Source organism: Thermobia domestica, chromosome 10, assembly GCF_964235325.1.
Source record: "Thermobia domestica chromosome 10, izTheDome1.hap1.1, whole genome shotgun sequence".
Taxonomy (NCBI): Eukaryota; Metazoa; Arthropoda; class Insecta; order Zygentoma; family Lepismatidae; genus Thermobia; species Thermobia domestica.
In genome coordinates this window covers 166,880,262-166,897,818 of record NC_137463.1, presented here as the reverse complement: position 1 = coordinate 166,897,818, position 17,557 = coordinate 166,880,262, and the positions used below count along the sequence as shown (strand labels likewise).

General features: G+C 35.3%; 1 protein-coding gene across 1 annotated transcript in view; it reads left to right on the top strand.

Annotated features, from left to right (window-relative positions):
• Positions 1 to 20: 20 nt before the first annotated feature.
• The window catches only part of LOC145661659 (uncharacterized), a 41,690-nt gene continuing 24,153 nt past the window's right edge, over positions 21 to 17,557 (top strand). Inside the window, exon 1 of the mRNA XM_081726984.1 lies at positions 21 to 621. Coding sequence (XP_081583110.1) covers positions 21 to 621 — 601 coding nt within the window. The remainder of the gene's footprint in view (positions 622 to 17,557) is intronic.

Genomic DNA, 17,557 nt, shown 5'->3' with positions numbered 1-17,557 from the left:
AAGTAAAGCTTAGGCCAGTTATGGACTGTAGGAATAATTATTTGGAACCGCTAGAAAGTGAATTGAAACCAGTGTTAGAGTGGGTTAGAGACAGACAAAAGACTTTGGCAGTTAAAGACTATAGAGAAGTAATAAACTACACCAGTAATGCTGAAATTAATAATGATTGTATTTTGTTTAGTTTAGATGTTAAAGCCATGTTCCCTAGTCTAAAGAGAAGTGCTATACTTGATACGATTAAGAGAGTTATGGGGGGAGAATGTGTTAAAGGCTGGAAATGGGAGAAAGTTAGAAAAGCCCTCAACTTAATATGGGAGTTTGGTTTCTGTAAAGTTAAGAATGACATATACAAGATTAAGGATGGTTTAAGTATAGGATCTAAGATAAGTCCGGTATTGTCTAATATCATTATGAATGTGTGGGAGAAGGATGTGATAGAAAAGGGGAAAGAAAAAATTCGATTTTTATGTAGATACGTTGATGATTGTTTTGGGATATGGGAAGGATCAAAAGAAGAGTTGATAGAGTTCGTTGGCAGTATTGAAGATAAGGAGAAGGGAATAGAATTAGAACTAGAGACAGAGCAGGGAGGTGTATTATATTATCTTGACATTTTAATGAGTAAGGAAGGGAAGAGCATTAAGACTCAATGGTATCAAAAAGAATGTAGTGCTGGTATTTATTGTAATAAGAAAAGTAATGTAGATAGAAGTACAAAAGTTAATTTCATAAGAAATATGTTAGAAAGAATTTCCAAAATTTGTAACAAAAATGTAGAAGAGAATGTGGAAATCTTTAAAAGACAGCTGTATGAGAATGGTTATAGTAAACGGGATATCGTTAAAGCATCTGTGGTCTCGGGGAAAAGTAAAAGTGGGGAGGACAATGAGGGGGTATGGAAAGGCATTATAGGGTTAGGAGAAGATACCGAGATTTTAAAAAAGATGTTAAGAAAGCAAGGGGTCAAAGTGTATAGAAAAGGTAGCAGAACGTTGTTGGACATGGTCAAAAGCAAAGGGAAGAAAAAAGAAAAGAGAGATCAGAAAGGTGTCATTTATTGTATAAATTGTAAGGATTGTGATATGAAATATATTGGTGAGACGGGGAAATTATTGAAAGAAAGAATTAAACAACATAAAAGTGATGTGAAATATGGCAGAGAAACTAACGCAATCTTTAAACATGTAAAAGAAAAGGGACATGATGTGAACTGGGAAGAAGTTATTGTACTGGAACGGGAAAAAAGATTGTGGCCGGGAGAGTGGAAAGAGGCCTGGTGGATAGAAAAGGAAGGGGATGTAAACTTAATGAATTGGACCAAGGGTATCACCATTAATAAAGAGTGGAGAAATATTATTGATAAATACAGAAAAATGTATATGAGTTGATGTATTCAATGGTTGCTTGCTCCTTGTTGTTTCTTTCTGGTAAAATGTTATGTTGTCCCATTGGTCAGTTCAGATAGATTTCCACGCTTCTGATTGGTTGTTTGAACGGGCCAATGAGAGAGCAGATAGGGAGATGAATTGTGTATATATACTTGAGTAAATTTTTTGTATCACTCAGTGTACGTCTGATGAGGATCTTGGCTAGAAGATTGAAACGTCACGTGTAAATGTGTTTTTATATTAAATAAGTGCAGTCTTGTTCAGCAGTGTGTTTATTTTACAATTTTCAAACTTAAAAATTTCACGGTTAACTGTAAACTATCCGTTTTTTAACTATTCGATTAACAAATAAACGGTTTTGGTCATATTTATCAGTGAGTGCAAAATATTGAACGAAAATGTTCAAACCAAGATTTTTAAAGAGTAATCGATAAATCAAAACTTAAAACTGAATGCAGCTAAGATTTGGAAATCATCAACCAATCAGATTGCACGATAGTGATCAAGCCATCCTATTGCATGAAAGATATAATGATCATCTAATCAAATTGCATTAACAATAAATTTGTCAGTGTCAGATTACATCACCTTGTGACTAAATTTCAATGTTGTAGCATGTATTGCCTTTAGACTATCTATCTATATATATAAAAGAGAACGTACAAAATCCTTTGTCCGCTCATCACGCTAATACGGCTGAACCAATTTCTTTCATTTTTGGGGGGTTATTAGGATTTGGACCCTAGATGGTTTTTATCATATCACTTTAATTTTTAATTACCAGTGTCTTGAGATAATTGACCATTCAGGTGTCCACAAATCCTTTGTTAGTTCATCATAGGTAAAAATAAACGTATTTATATGCAACCCGCATGACCGTGTCACTCGGCGGGTTAACATAAATGACAGGCGATATACAGCGGAAAATAGCTTGAATCTTCTGTTTAAAATTTTTTAATTGATTTGCTTATTTTTACAGACACTTTTACAATATGCCAGCACCGGGATGACCGCAGCGAAGCGGGGCGGGTTAACATAAATGACAGGCGATATAATGTTAAGATTTACTGCAATCTTCTATGGTTTTTATCATATCACTTGAAAGCGAAAAAGTAAAAATTATCTAAGTAACAAAGTTTATTGCGTTCCGGGGTGACCGCAGCGAAGCGGGGTGAACGCTGCTAGTGAGTTATAAGATTCAATAAGGTTACCTATCAGATTTCTGAAACACTCAAGGTAAAATCAACCACCACCAATGATCTTAGACTATGAGCTATGACTAAAGTTCAAAGTATTGTTTCAAATTTCGCGCCTGATACTAAAATTTTGTTTATCACAATTCCCAAATCTAAAGAATGGTCCTACATACTTCTCTCGATATACCTAAGTCTTAGAATTAATCATATAATTACATGTTGTAGTTAGGTCTCAATGAGGTCTATTTGTTTACCTTAGCAAAAGTAACTGTTGTCTAGAAACGTGTTATTTGATAGTTTCCACGAATTTTGAAAAGGAAATAAATCCCTGTACAGTACTTCATCAAGGACAATCACGTGATACAACGTATTGCTTACGTTTATATTTGGCCCATAGGCTGGAATATTCAAGACCGCTGACGTAATTTCATTTTAACAATTCTCAAGTTATCCTACAAAGTTTAAGAGGAACGTATCAATGTACCAATGTCCTGGACCCATAATCCCATCATAGGTCAGTAGATGACCACGTGATCATACTAATATTTGACAATGATTTACCCAAAGAATGGGATACCACCCAATTTTAAGAACAATTACAATAATAAATGTACCCCTCCCAAAATTTAAGATTGGTGCGCCAACACACCTGTGTCTTATGAAAAAAGTAATAAATCCTGTACTCATTCAATAATAAAGCCGTATCAAAGAAGATAAAATAGGTCAATTACCTTCGAAATTTGAATATTTGGCCATAAGAGGGACGCCGACATTTACAATGGGTTCTAGAGAACGTTTACCGAATTTTGTTATTTGGTAATTTTCAAATTTAAAGAATGGTCCTATGTAACCAACATATTTTAAAAAGTGATCATCAAAGTATAAGGGAAATGAATCCCTGTACATCCATCTTTATCAAAGAGTTCATTTACATTTTTTTCACAATTTTTCACTCATGAAAGAGAAAAAAATTATAATGATATTTTTTAGGGCCCGGTAACATTATGACAAATTGGTCAATTTCTAAACTTTAAGAGGTGGTCCAATGTACTTCTGCCAAATTTTAAGATGACTCTCAATGTACTCATGCCTTATAAAAGAACATAAACCCCTAAACATATTCATATGTTCATATAAAATAATAAAGCTCTCATTAAAGAGAAAAATTTGGGTCAATAACCTCCGAAATTTAAATTTTTGGCAAATTTTTTATCCATAAAAGGAAACGAATGGACCATCCAAATTTATGGTGATACGTATTACTGTCCTATAGTACTGTACTAAATGTCTAAATAGGGCAATATTCAAAATATAAGGTAATAAAAACTCATCAAGGGGAGTGGGGTCAATAATCTCCGAAATTTGATTTTTGGTAGTTCTTTAGCCATGGCAGGAAATGAGGCGAACCACCAAAATTTATAGTCGTACATATTGTGGTCGTTTACTATGATACCAAATGCTTAAATTGAACAAATGCCTAAATTTAAGAGGTGGGCCAAGGTACTCCTCCCAAATTTTAAGAAGGATGCATCAATGTACCTATGTCTTCTGTAAGAGAATGAGCCCGTATATATACCCATATAACCATATAAGGTAATAGGATCTTATGAAAGAAGTAAATTGGGCCAAAAACCAAACACGTGCTGCAAAGAATTGCTTACTTTTATATTTTGGCAATTTCTACCCATGAAAGGGAACGAGGTGGACCACCTAAATTAATAGTGATACATATTATGGTCCAGTACTATTATACCAAATGCTTAAACTAAACAATTTCCAAAATTGAAGGGGTGGACCAAGGTAAACTTCCCAAATTTTTAAAGGGGTGCATTAATGTCCCATGTCTCATAAAGAGAATTAACCCCTATACATGCCCATATAACTATATAGGGTAATAGAACCTCATCAAAGGGGATAAATTAGATAAAAAAAATGTAGTACAACGTATCGCTTACGTTTATATTTTGGCAAATTTTTTCCATGAAAGGGAACGAGGTGGACCAGCCAAATTTATAGTGATACATATTAGGGTTCTATACTATTATACCAAATATTTAAATTTGGTAATTTCCAAAAATTTAGGAGTGGGCCAAGGTAAACTTCCCAAAAATTTAGGAGTGGGCCAAGGTACCCTTCCCAAAAATTTAAAGGAGTGCATTAATGTACCCATGCCTTATGAAAGGGAATGAACCTCTGTACACTCCAATATAACCATAAAGGTAACAAGACCTCATCAAAAGGGATAAATTAGGTCAAAACCCCCGAAATTTGAATTTTTGGCATTTTTTACCCATGAAAGGGAACAGGGTGGATCCCCAATACTGATAGAGGTACATAATATGGTCTAAGGCTACCATACCAAATTTTTAGATTTGGCAATTTACAAAATTTAAAAGGGGTGGTCTTATATACCCCTGCCAAAATTTAGAGGATGGGCCAAGGTACCCCTGTCAAAATGTAAACGGGGGGTCCTAAGTACCCCTAGCTCGTTGACCCTGGGCCAAGGTCATTCCCTTTGACTTATGACGTCACAAATTCTTTTGCTGACTCGACTAGATATACGGGGACCCCTACTACTCCAGATCTCACACTCAGCGGCTTCCATTTGTTCCCTAACTTAAAATAGCATATTCGTGGAAAGAAATTTGAAAATGATGTGGCTGCTACGCAATGAAATAATGACTTGCTTACCAATAGAGATGCGTTTACAATTTGTAACAGCTCTAGAACAAGCAAACAAAGAGCATTTTTGTAACAGGTGACTTTGTAGAAAAAATAATTTTCTTCTGTATCAAACACGATAATTGTTGAGACATTTCGCATAAAATAATAGTTTTCATATCCTTTATTCAATTTAGCAACTATTCAACACATATGAGGGCACGATGGCACAACGATAGTAGGTTGAATGGAAACGTTTCCGGTTCCACTCCCTTGTTGTATTTATGGTGTGCAATGTCGCATTTGAAAATTTTCCCTGAATTCCATCCTATAACTTTCATTTCATCAATTCTATTATATCAATTTTAACCCTTAATTACTAACCCTGGATAAAGAAACACCTAAGAGAATTATTTTCGTTTACCCCAAAAAAGATTAGCACCTATAAAACTGTCTTTCCGTGTATTTTATTTTCTCTTATTACTAAGTGTGCTAATGGCAGTGGAGGTGTACAGACGTTTGTAGTTTGACTACCGTATTGAACAAAGTGTAAAAATACACCCTGGGTTAGTAATAACGCAACTTTTTATTGAATATATTTTTCACTTTTAGTTTGTGGCACAAGCCGTGAAAAAATATGCAGTAGTTTCTTTATTGTGCACGGCATTTATTTCCTACAGTATGTCAAGGAAGGCTGGTTTAGAGGTAGTCCCACAGGATCAAATCTTACATTTTTTAAAAGATTATGAATATTTACATGCAAGCGGAGAAAATGGATCTATTGGTAGTGATCAGAGTGTTAATGAAGCTAGTTGAACAGCCCTTGCGCTGAGACGGAAAGATGTCATAGCAATGGACGTGATGCGTCTGAGGACAGAAAGGCTCCAAAACGAAGGAATAAATCTAAAAATGCTTCATACTGATTCACAGACAGAGATGGATCTGTTGTAATAGTTCCAAGGAAGAAAATTCTCAAGGGAAATATGGTTATATTTGGCTTTCCAATCAGCCAAATGCAGTAGGAAAAAACACCTGTGCGTAACATCCGCTTAATTCCAGGTCCAGTTGTACATGAACGTGATGTACAGTCTGAGTTGGAATCTTCGGAGCTGTTTGTCGATAATATTTTGTTGCAGCAAATTGTAGTTAAATAGTACGCCAACGTGAACAATATTCGCAATACGTACACACGCTCAGAGACACAAATCTTTATGAAATCAGAGCGTATTTTGGACTACTGTATGTTGCTGCTGCTTACAAAGATACCGTCTGAATATAACTCAGTTCTGTGACACACAGTAGACGTCCTGTATACAGAGCTACAATATCGAAAGAACACTATTGTTTCTTGACAAACTGCCTCAGGTTTGATGACAAGGAAAGCAGAGATGAACGACAGAAAGATGATGCCTTTGCGCACATCAGGGAAATGTGGGAGGTGTTTATTACTCATTGTCAGAACAACTACCAACCATCGGTATATTGCACTATAGATAAACAACTATTAGATTTAAGAGAGAACTGTCCTTATCGTCCGTATATTCCTAAGTCGGACAAATATGGAATCAAAATCGTTATAATGAATCACTCTGAACTTCTACCTGGCAAATGCTATTCCGTATCTGGGGAAAAGTACACAGTCAAGTGGTGCTTCCCTCGAAATGTACTTCGCAACCGAGTTGGCAAAGCCTATATGAGGAACAAAACAGGAACATAACCAGCGACAAGTGGTTTACCAGCATCCCATTAGCAACAAAGGTGTACAAGGATCACAAGCTGATTGTTGTAGGAACTCTAAGAAAAACAAAGCAGAAATACCAGTGGAAATGAAGCAGATGAAAGGGCAGTATCGAGATGCAGATAAGGCAACAGGAAGCAGGAAATTATTGAGTTTTATAATGCCACAAAACGGGGAGTGGATACGTTTGATCAATTATGCCACAGCTACAACTGCAGTAGGAGAACAAAGAGATGGCCAATGTGCATTTTGTATGGACTACTGAATGCCGCAGGAATAAATGCATTCATCATATATGCCAATATCATATATGCATTCAACAAAGTTAGAAGAGGAGAGAGCAACAAGGAGCGCTTTTCTACGAAATCTTGGGATACAACTTTTTACCCCCCTCCTACACATACGTAGAAATCAAGACTGCATCCAGAGTCCGCTCAAACGCTTGATAATTGACATTCCCGGAGAAACATACAATGAAAAGAAAACACCTAAAGTGAAGGCATAAAGAAGTAAACAAGACAATTGTCCAATATGCCCATACAATGACAGGAAATTTGCCGTAAGGTGCAGCAATTTTGTTTCTGTTTATCATAATGGAATTATTTGCAGCATATATACGGAATAAATTTTTCCATTTCTTTAACGTTTCTCCTGTTGTTTAGGCTAAGTCTGATTAGTATGGTTAGTAAATACAGAATTATAAATAACATTGTTGTGTATAATAACAGACAAAATAAGGAAGAAATAAAACTACTAAAAAGGGGGGAATAGTAATTTATTTACTCCATCTTAATAAGAAAAGATTATTACTGCAGGACCGTCAGGACAGTTTTTTCGACTACCTCAAAAAAAGATCGATGAGGGAGAAATGAAAGCTGAACTAAGATTCACTTTTGTACTAGATATTAACTTAATAGGAGAATTCGTATATTTTACCTATTGTGTTTATCTTATTCACGTTTTGGTTATTGCAGTCTGAAGAAAAAGCATCATTTTTGCTGAAAAATTATTTTCTCTTCGAAATTAAATTTAATGTCAAACTCCATTGATCAGTCTTTTTCATTCTCCGTTTAATACTTCTTGAAAAACTTCAGTGTATTGTCTTCTGGCTTACCTCATATCAATGAATACGAGTGAATTAAATGAATACGAGTGAATCTACACTAGGCTATCTGTAATTCGGCATTTTACGGTTTCCCATTCTATAACCCGGGACCAATAGAGTTTCTTGCGGATTCTTCAGGCACATTCCAAATAAAGCTACAACACTGAGAACTCATATATTTGTGTATATTGGTTAACTATCGTTTTAGAGAAGATCTTAACCACTTAACCTACGCGATATCAGAAACTTTTTTTGACACTTTGACCGCTATCCTAATTTTGGGATTTTGCCATTCACGCCATGCATGCTATAGGGTTGTGCTTGCATTAATATGGAGGACTGTTATAATCATTTTGAAAATTAAGCATCGGTTATTTTGGGAAGTGCAAATTTATAGTGCCGATCCTATGTGACCGGCACGGCGTGGTAAGTAGTTTATTGCTTCAGTGTACCGTACCGGTCAAATTGCCAGTCATCTTTATATGTCTCCAAATGAAACCTTGAAACGCCGGTCACATATGACTGACGCGGCTTAAGCGGGACCGGGACGCAAGTCCATCCGGGACGCAAAAAATCTCAGTAACTACGCTACTAACCATCACTAAATTTGGTCAAAAATGTAGAAAGTCAAACGTTAGGAAAGGAGTTCGTTTTTGCAGCCGATACTCGGATTAAAAGTAGTAGAAATTAATCATTTTCACTTTTAACGTTGATTACTATAGAAGGAAGACTGTAAAGGGTAGAGAGATGCGGTTTTCTGTAATCGATCAAGGATCTCAAAAATATATTCTATTTCTAATATCTCTACTGAAACCGAAAATGGTATAAATCAACCATTTGCGGTTTTAGCGTTGACCGTTATAGATTGGAAACGGTAACATAAAACAAGAAGCGGTTGTCTACAATCGATTAAGCGCCCCAAGAATAGAATCCACCTCAAACTAATTTCTAGAAGCGGTTTCCCGCAACGGTAACGCATCTTTACAACACATTCCATTTATATCCTTAAGTTCTTACTGAAACAAGAGACGTTAGTAATCCACGACGACTTCCGGTTTCAATATTGATATAGGACCTACATAGAGTAGAAATGCTAGTAGATAGCAAGAAGCGGTTTTATTGAATCAATTTAGTGTTTTACTAATAGGTATCTCTTAAACCCCTGTTCGAACTGGAAATGGTTAAAAGTACTTCTGGTTTTGACGTTGATTATTATAAAATAAAAATGGTATAGGATAACAAGAAGCGATTTTTTGCAATTGATTAAGCAACCAACCGAAAATTATTTTCCACCTCCACTCTCATCTCTATAGTAAAACAGGAAGTGGCAGAAAATAACCACTTTGGGTTTTATTGTTAATCGCTATGGAGAAGAAAGAGTAATAGAAATAGAAAGGTGGTTTCCTGTAGTCGACTAAGCGTCTCCAAAATACATTTAAGGTCAGGTTTAGCATTTACAAGTCGTAAATATAACTAAAATATAAGTGCACGCCGATGGTCATAGCTTCGAAAAGCCATTTTCTTCCATACTTTAAACTTAAAGAAAATTTCGTACATCCAACGAGTTTCCAGATAATGATTAGCTATTAACTCTCGTATGTAATGTTGCTCATGAATTAATATTCCTGTAGAATCAATTAATTAATAAAATGGGATTTTATTTAAGTCACTGTATTACGCACTATCAAGTAGCTAACAGAGGTGCAGATGAGTTACATCTAATCTTCTTTCTGTCTAGATATTCATTTGCTAATGACATTTCTTTGTAACTTATGATAAAAGTCTTTCGGTTTCTAATTAATAGCGGATGTATTATTATACGAATAAACATTTGTCGTTTTCTGATTAATTGTATTATTAGTTTAAGACTATTGAAAACTTAACATTGCTTAAATAGTATATCCACTGAACCATAGTAATAATTAAATGTGACTCCGTGTTGATTGCACTTGAACATCAAAATGATTACAGAATATTTTTTCAATGTTTTAGTTATACTGCTTCTGTTTTTCTTCTTATTATAATAGAAGGTAGTACTTACAATTAAATGACTTACTTTCCTACAACTTCCTCTTTTACTAAGGCAATTTAAATAAAAGTCTTAAAAGATACAACTGAAAGAACTGACTCATGAGTTATAAACTTATTGAATCACTGAATCTCTCTTCTCTTTTGTAGATCTTCTTCTTCCTTCATCTTATACTACCTGTCTTTCTATTATTTTCCTTCCTCTTCCCTACACCGTGCCTCACGATAAGTCGTGATCTCTTCTTTCTGCTCAGTTCTTTTATTTAATTTCTGTGTTTTTAATTCCGTGTTTCCATTCTTATTGCTTTTCTTTGTGTATTTTAATAACTTCCTTCTCTTTTTATGACTTCACCATTTTCCTATGTAGTGTTCTCAATTGGTCTGCAATTCACATATGAAACAATCAGCTCTGTGTCTTCTTTACTGGATTGCCTTTGAGAATTTTAGAAAGTTGCGACGCAGAGTTCAGTACACATACCAGCTATTTCTTACATTACCTGGTGATAAGTAAAATCAGTTCTTGGATTTTCTACAGTATTTCTACTTTCTTTGAATTTGAGAGTTGTTATGGAGAGCCACACGGAAGGTTTAAAATTTGAAACCTTAATAAGTGATGTTGGTTTTTGTACTGACGAAAATATATGAAGAGGCATGTAGTTAAAAGTCCGCAATTCTCCTGAGACCTTATTGTTTTAATGACTTGCTTATCATTTTGTAAAAAGCGCAGGCTAATGTAACTAGTTTACCACCAACTTGATTGAAGATAACTGCTCATTTATTCTGAATGGTTCTTTATCGATCATTATCTCCAACAGTGATTATCCATCTAAAAGTTGTAAAATTTTTGCCGACATTACTATACTAGTGATTTGATATTATAGAATTATTTTGGTTGTAGAGGACTTCATTTCCAAGTAATTTCATTTCTAAGGAAGTGATATTAGGATTGAATACTCATAAAAATGCTGCAGATGTAAAATTTTATCACGCCCATAATGGACTGGAACTCTAGCTTGTTTTTCTATGTCTCTGCATCCATAATTTTCGTTAGCTTATTTTTGGCGCGAAATCTGCCCGTCCTTGCAATGTCGAACCTATTTCCTTGATGTTGTTTTGAAGAAAATACACTTTGCATTAACATTTATATTTAATTTTTGAAAGTTGCGCAATCGCAATCGTTCTGTCGTAACATTGTCTCAAGTCTGACTCCCATATGATTACACCATCAATATATGCAGCTACTCCACTTAATCTGTCAGAACATAATACATGAATGTTTGGAATAGCTGAAGAGAGCACATAAAACCGAAAGGGATAAGTTTTTGCTTTTCAACGAAAAAAATAAATAATGTTCAGGTGCTCCTAATATTAAATACTAAATGTAAATTAAAGAAAAAAGAAAGGAAAAATAAAAAGACTGTGAAATTCCTTTTTCTCAGAAAGAGAGTCATTATTGGACTTTTCTGTCTTGTGCGCGCATAATAAACGTACAATCTTCTTACGAAGAATTCTAGAGGCTCCCACTCTTAAAAGATTAATTTCATCGAACTTGCTTCTACTTTCACTTTACCCCATTGAAAGGCTGTGGTGAAATCTTGTCTAGTCTCTTCACATAAAAGACCGTCTCTCCCTATAGCAAATTAAAAGCATTCAAATCTCAGTTACTTACGGTATCTACTTAATTTAAATTTTCATCTCTATGTATTTTCTTTTCCTAGCCAAAGTATATTAGCATATTCCCGTATGGCTAAGGAATCATAAAATCTGAAAGACAAGACAAGGAACTTCTATGAAATTTACGTGATTATTGCTTTTACATAGATAGTAGAATTAGTGTCGCATGGCTGATTGTAAAAGTATTTCTTCGATAAGGCAAATTTGGTTATATGTTTAAATGAGAGTTCTAAGTAAAATAAATGGAAATTTTTACTTTCGAATGTGACATGATATAATTCCATATTTCACTGATACTAACGTGTTAGGCCACAAAGGTTTTGTATGCAGACTCATGCATCCTTAATGCTGAAACAATATTTGTTGCCCTCTTGAAGCATCACATAAACATATTCATTTTTTAGTTGATAGCGTTATGTGTCGTCCATATATCTGCTTTCCTAATAAAAGCTAATGTCCCAGTCTGGCAGCCTGTGAAAATGAAATGGAAAGTTTTACGTTCCACAGTTATGCGTGCTACGATAAAGGAGACGGTGATGAGAGAAATGAGTGAAGTGGTGAAATGAAGAAAGTGGGAGGAAACGGGAGAACTTCGAGAAAACCCATGCACATGGTGTTTGTCCACCACAAAGCCCACTTGACGCGAGCTTGGACCGAACCAAGGATTCTATGCTGGCAGCGTATGCTTCACACTTATTTCTAATAATAAATACTCAAATTAATTGATGTCGCGACCTGCACTATTTTTTGGTATTCAATGATTTAAATCTATGCAGTGGTCTGTATAATGAAGTCCGTAAATACAATATGTATTCTAGAGTGGTTAATAGATAAACAAAAAATATTTCAGTAAACAGTATTCAGTTAATAGTAAAGAGTTAAATATAAACAGATTTTAACCTATTATGTGAGATGTTAATTGCAATTTTACATAAATCTAAACCTCATTGCTGTTAATCGATAACTCGAATTCTAGAAACCTAGCTGATGATTCGATTTAATTGTCATTCATTGAACCTATGGCAACATTGAAATGAAATGAAATATTTCACTTTACCGTCTCACGATTATACGTTTGCAGATAAGGAAGAAAGATGATTAAGGCAAGTGAATGATGGGAGAATTGGTGGGATGAGAAAGTGGGAGGAAATAAATTACCCTGAAAAACCCCTGGACACGATGTTGTTCACCACAAACTTGCTTGGACGAGGATAGAACCAGGGATCCCATTCACCAGAGGTAAGCGCTCTACCACTGAGACACAGTGTCCCCCTTTGAAAATATTATGGAATATTCCTGTACTAGTGTCTTCGACAGCCTTTAATTCGTACACTACAGTTCAAATTCTGCTGAACGTACTACACCTCGGCTAAAGCTCGATTTTAAGTCCCAAACCCCAATTCGGCAATTGGTCCTGGTATTCATACTGGTGATATTAATAACTAAACAAGAATATTTCCTTAAATATGGGGATGAGTAAATGCTTCAATTAACTTATCATTCAATGTCATTTTCATTTACATATTACAACTTTCCTTGATCATCTGAAGTATCTTCAGCAAATACCGGTAAAACGTATTATCGTGTAACTTAAAAGTAAGCAGGAAACTACGCAGGTTGGATCAAAAGTAATGGCAATATCGTTCTTACATCAAACGGGAGTATCTCAACATTACAACAGTTTGTAGTTCGTAAGGCAATGTAAAGTGATGACGTGTAGCAAGTGTTATTCAGTTAAAAGAAGCAGCAGTGTCGTAAAATACAGGAGGCAAGTGGAAGCTTCAGAACAATATGTTTCGGAAAGACGAACAGCGTTCGTGCATGAAGATTAAAGTGGCAATAGGACTCAATCTGCACTATGACAGAAGAGAAAGCCATCTATATCGTATGGCCGTCCCTGCGAGGTATCGATAAAAATTGATGTGCAGAGCGAAGTACCACGCATTCTACGCATGGGTAGAAAGTGAAAAAGATGGGAGGCGATTACATCAAAGGAATGTAACAGTGCTCGTTTGTGCATAAAGCCAAGTACGAATTATAATAAGGTTGCAATTACTTTCTATATACTCTTTGAAAAAAATAAATTATTTTGGTTATGGTCATATTCTTCTAATTTATTTGATTAAACAGATGAAACGAAAATCGCTATTATGATCAAATTTAAAGGAAAGAGAAAATTTTTATTGAGATGCTCGTTTTCAGCGGTCTGACCATTACAATCTTGTTCCTCCTAAATTCTGATGTATCGCTGGCCTTCCCAATTCTACATACAAACATCACACTGAGTGAGTGAGATCCCTGTTTACCGTGTGTCTGGTGGTTCAGTTGTCTTCTATGCCCCTTACATCGGACCAACGATTTATTTCAAAAGTAGCGGGTGGTCGTAAAGTTTCGACTGATTAGTGTATCTAAATAATATCCATTCATAACCAACGTCCAACTTTATTTGCATATGCAAACCAATCTCTTTTTCTTCTAGGCAGCAAACTTTTCTACAAATTTTTATAGTCTAATGTATTATTTTTCTGTTAATGGTATAGCCAATATACAGATAATACTGAGTTATATCATTTCTTTAATTGCTTTCATTCTCTGTAATATGGTAAAAGGACTTTTTTTGGTTTCTGAAGTTGACATCGGAATAGTTACTATGATTTTAAAGATGTGTGTGCGATGGGAGGTCCATAATTCTCAATATCTTTTTGTGGACTCACTATCGATCTCGTTGAGATACACTGATACTACTTGCATTAGACTCGAAAAATCCGTTGTCTATTATACTTTGATTGAAAGAAATGTTATGTGTTTAGTTTTATTGCATTGTGTTCATGGCATACATCTCGCATTCAACAAAGCAAATTATTATATAAGATTGCAGAGGTGCCCTTAACTAAGGCGTTTGTTCATGCACTATTGCATTACTGCATCTCAATATACTTCATGATTGATTTACTTGCATGTACGTCCCTTAGAAGCAGCTGAGCTATATAGGACAAGACAGTTTAGAAGTGGTATTTGAACCATTATAGTGTGTTTGATGCTCTCCTACCGGAAATTGAACCCAGGATCTCGCGCAACAAAATACAAGTCATACAGTAACTACTACACCAGTGAGGAGAGCCCGACATTTCATGAAGTCAAGAACACCACGAAAACTTCAGAATTATCTGAATCTTAGGTTTGTAACGGACAAACGGAGCAAGTTGAAATGCAACTGAAATATACAACAAATTTTAAAAACGACTAAATGTGATCTTTTTCCGACAAGCTCATTATTAACCTTAATGAAAGTGTAGTAACTACAACCAACTTGTGATAGAATATTTGGAGCTTTCACAAGTTCAACAAATTGTTCGTATTTATTACAGTTTTTATGCTTGTTTATTTTTTTCACTCAAGAGTCTTAAGCTTATAATACCTGTTCAGGTCCACTATGAATCCTCTCCAAATAACAAACAAGAAAATCCAAACAACGAAATTTTCATTTCATAATCTGTCAGACGTGCACTACATTCGTAAGTCGGCTTTACAATTCGATTATATGTATGTTTTTACTTTTCACCTAATGATACTTTACTTTTGATTGATGGTGTTCTAAACTCCATCTAATTTTTCACGTCCCTCAGTGCACTAAATGACCTACAGTAGTTTGCAATAGTTTAACAAATTTCATAATTAAAACTTCTGCGAGACGCATTGGTATAAAGGGGATATTTTATTAAAAGTTAACATTACAAAGTTTTATCAGTGGCGTAGACAGGAATAAGCTGACCCAGCTCAATCACCCGTTAGTAGAGTGATATCGAAAATGAATTTTGCTTGTACATGTATAGCACTTTCTACTATTTTTGTATATATGCATATAATCGGATCTTAACTTTACTGCTTAATTGACTACATCATTTTCTTTTCTGTCCTCTTCATAATCACTGTTCATCTGTTGTATATGGATCACGGGAAAATGTCTATTTTTCTGACTACTATGCAATCACAAAAGAAAAAGAGGAGAAAAGAAAGAAACACATTGAAAAATTACATCAGCTCTGTTCATGTTCTTGTTGTTTAGATCAGTGAATATTAGTACAAAATTTTGTTTAAGACTGTTTTTTTTTTATTTCAGCTACTAGTCATTAACATTTTATTAACATCTTCTTGTATATCGGGTGTAGTTTTCTTTTTCTCTCGCAGTGAGTTGGCTTCCTTGCGTACCTTCATTCAATTGTGTTAATACTTTCAGTCCCAAGTATTTACATATATACAGGGTTTGTCCCAGAAGTTCACGAAATGATTATTTGTAGTTGGCAACGCTGGTTGACGGGGCGACGAAGTTGGTGGGGGATCTAAGCTTGGGAACGAGACCGATCTCAGTCACCTGTGGGCAATTGTTGAGGCAGGGTCATGCTACGCGCAGATGTATCTACTGCACCTTCGTAATACATCCGTATTTTATGGCAATCATAGATGTTCACAAAACATCGCAGGAAAGTTTAGCACTATGGATGTTATGGACGTATGAATATTATGGAAATTTGGATTTCAGTCCTTTGCTATATAGGTACCATACTTTTATTTGTACTTCGTCTTAATTTTTGCATGTTTAATGTAGACACAACAGTGAATTCGTATATATTACTCGTTTCATTTATCTGTGCATGTGACAGAGTTGTGAAATAATTTCCATATTTTTTACAACTGTCAGTCACTTGGCAGGGTTGGCAGGCGTACTGATTTACTTTCACATACAATGTTTCATGAAAACCAAAAGGATATGCTGAACTGAATCATACTTAATAAAAGCAGTCGTGTAAACCATGCGTCACCGGCTGAAATATAGCAACATGACTGGATGGACTTTTGTGTACTCTTGTGATATCACAGCATTTTATTTCAATACATAGAAGTGAGCCGAATTACAGAGGGGACAAGAAACAAGTCACATTCTTTTCAGTTTTCTTTAGTCATACTAGTTCGAAATACTAATGAAATTAACAGATAGGAAGGGGTAGTAAACTTACTACAATCCAAGGACTATGGCTAGCCACATGTAGCACGTTCAACTGAGTACTGCATGGTGAGCGGAGCGGATTAGCTTTCAGGTTTCATTATTTCTGACTTTCCAGGCCTGTATATGCCTGATATGCCTATCATGGTCTGTGTTCCATCAGGCCCCCCAGTTTTTACCTCCTAGATCCGCCTCTGCTTCTGAAAACTCCTTTAACCAATACCAGCATATAAACACAACAAAAACGACTTTACAAAACAAATCCACGAAATTGTTAGGTTAGTAATACTTATCTTGCATTTGCTCTTGCAGTTAGTTCCTGTACATAGACACCACCAATTAAATCACTCGAAAGCATGTTTCATGGCTTTGGAATACAGATAGTGTATTGCTATTGCTGAGACTGTTTTGAGCGTTATTATATTCTTCCAACACCAGCGAATTTGGCATTTGTTTTACATCGAAAAGATATATCATGCCTTTTGCTTCGTTTTGTGCTTGTCTTGTACCGATTTTTGTAACTATTTCTACGTTTCGTGGGATGATCTCTAAATTCAATGTTGACATAACAGCAATGCTTTTTCGGCCATTTTGGAGGCAATTGTTGACCCACTTTTGTTGGTGTGCAAAATGTGGAAATATCCCACAAACAGAGCTCAAGAGAATGCAAAAGGAATTATCTCGAAATTCAAAGTGGTGGCGGAAAAGCTTAATAACGATGCTGTTTTGGCGCCTGTAGCACGCTGACATGACTTCTGAAATGAT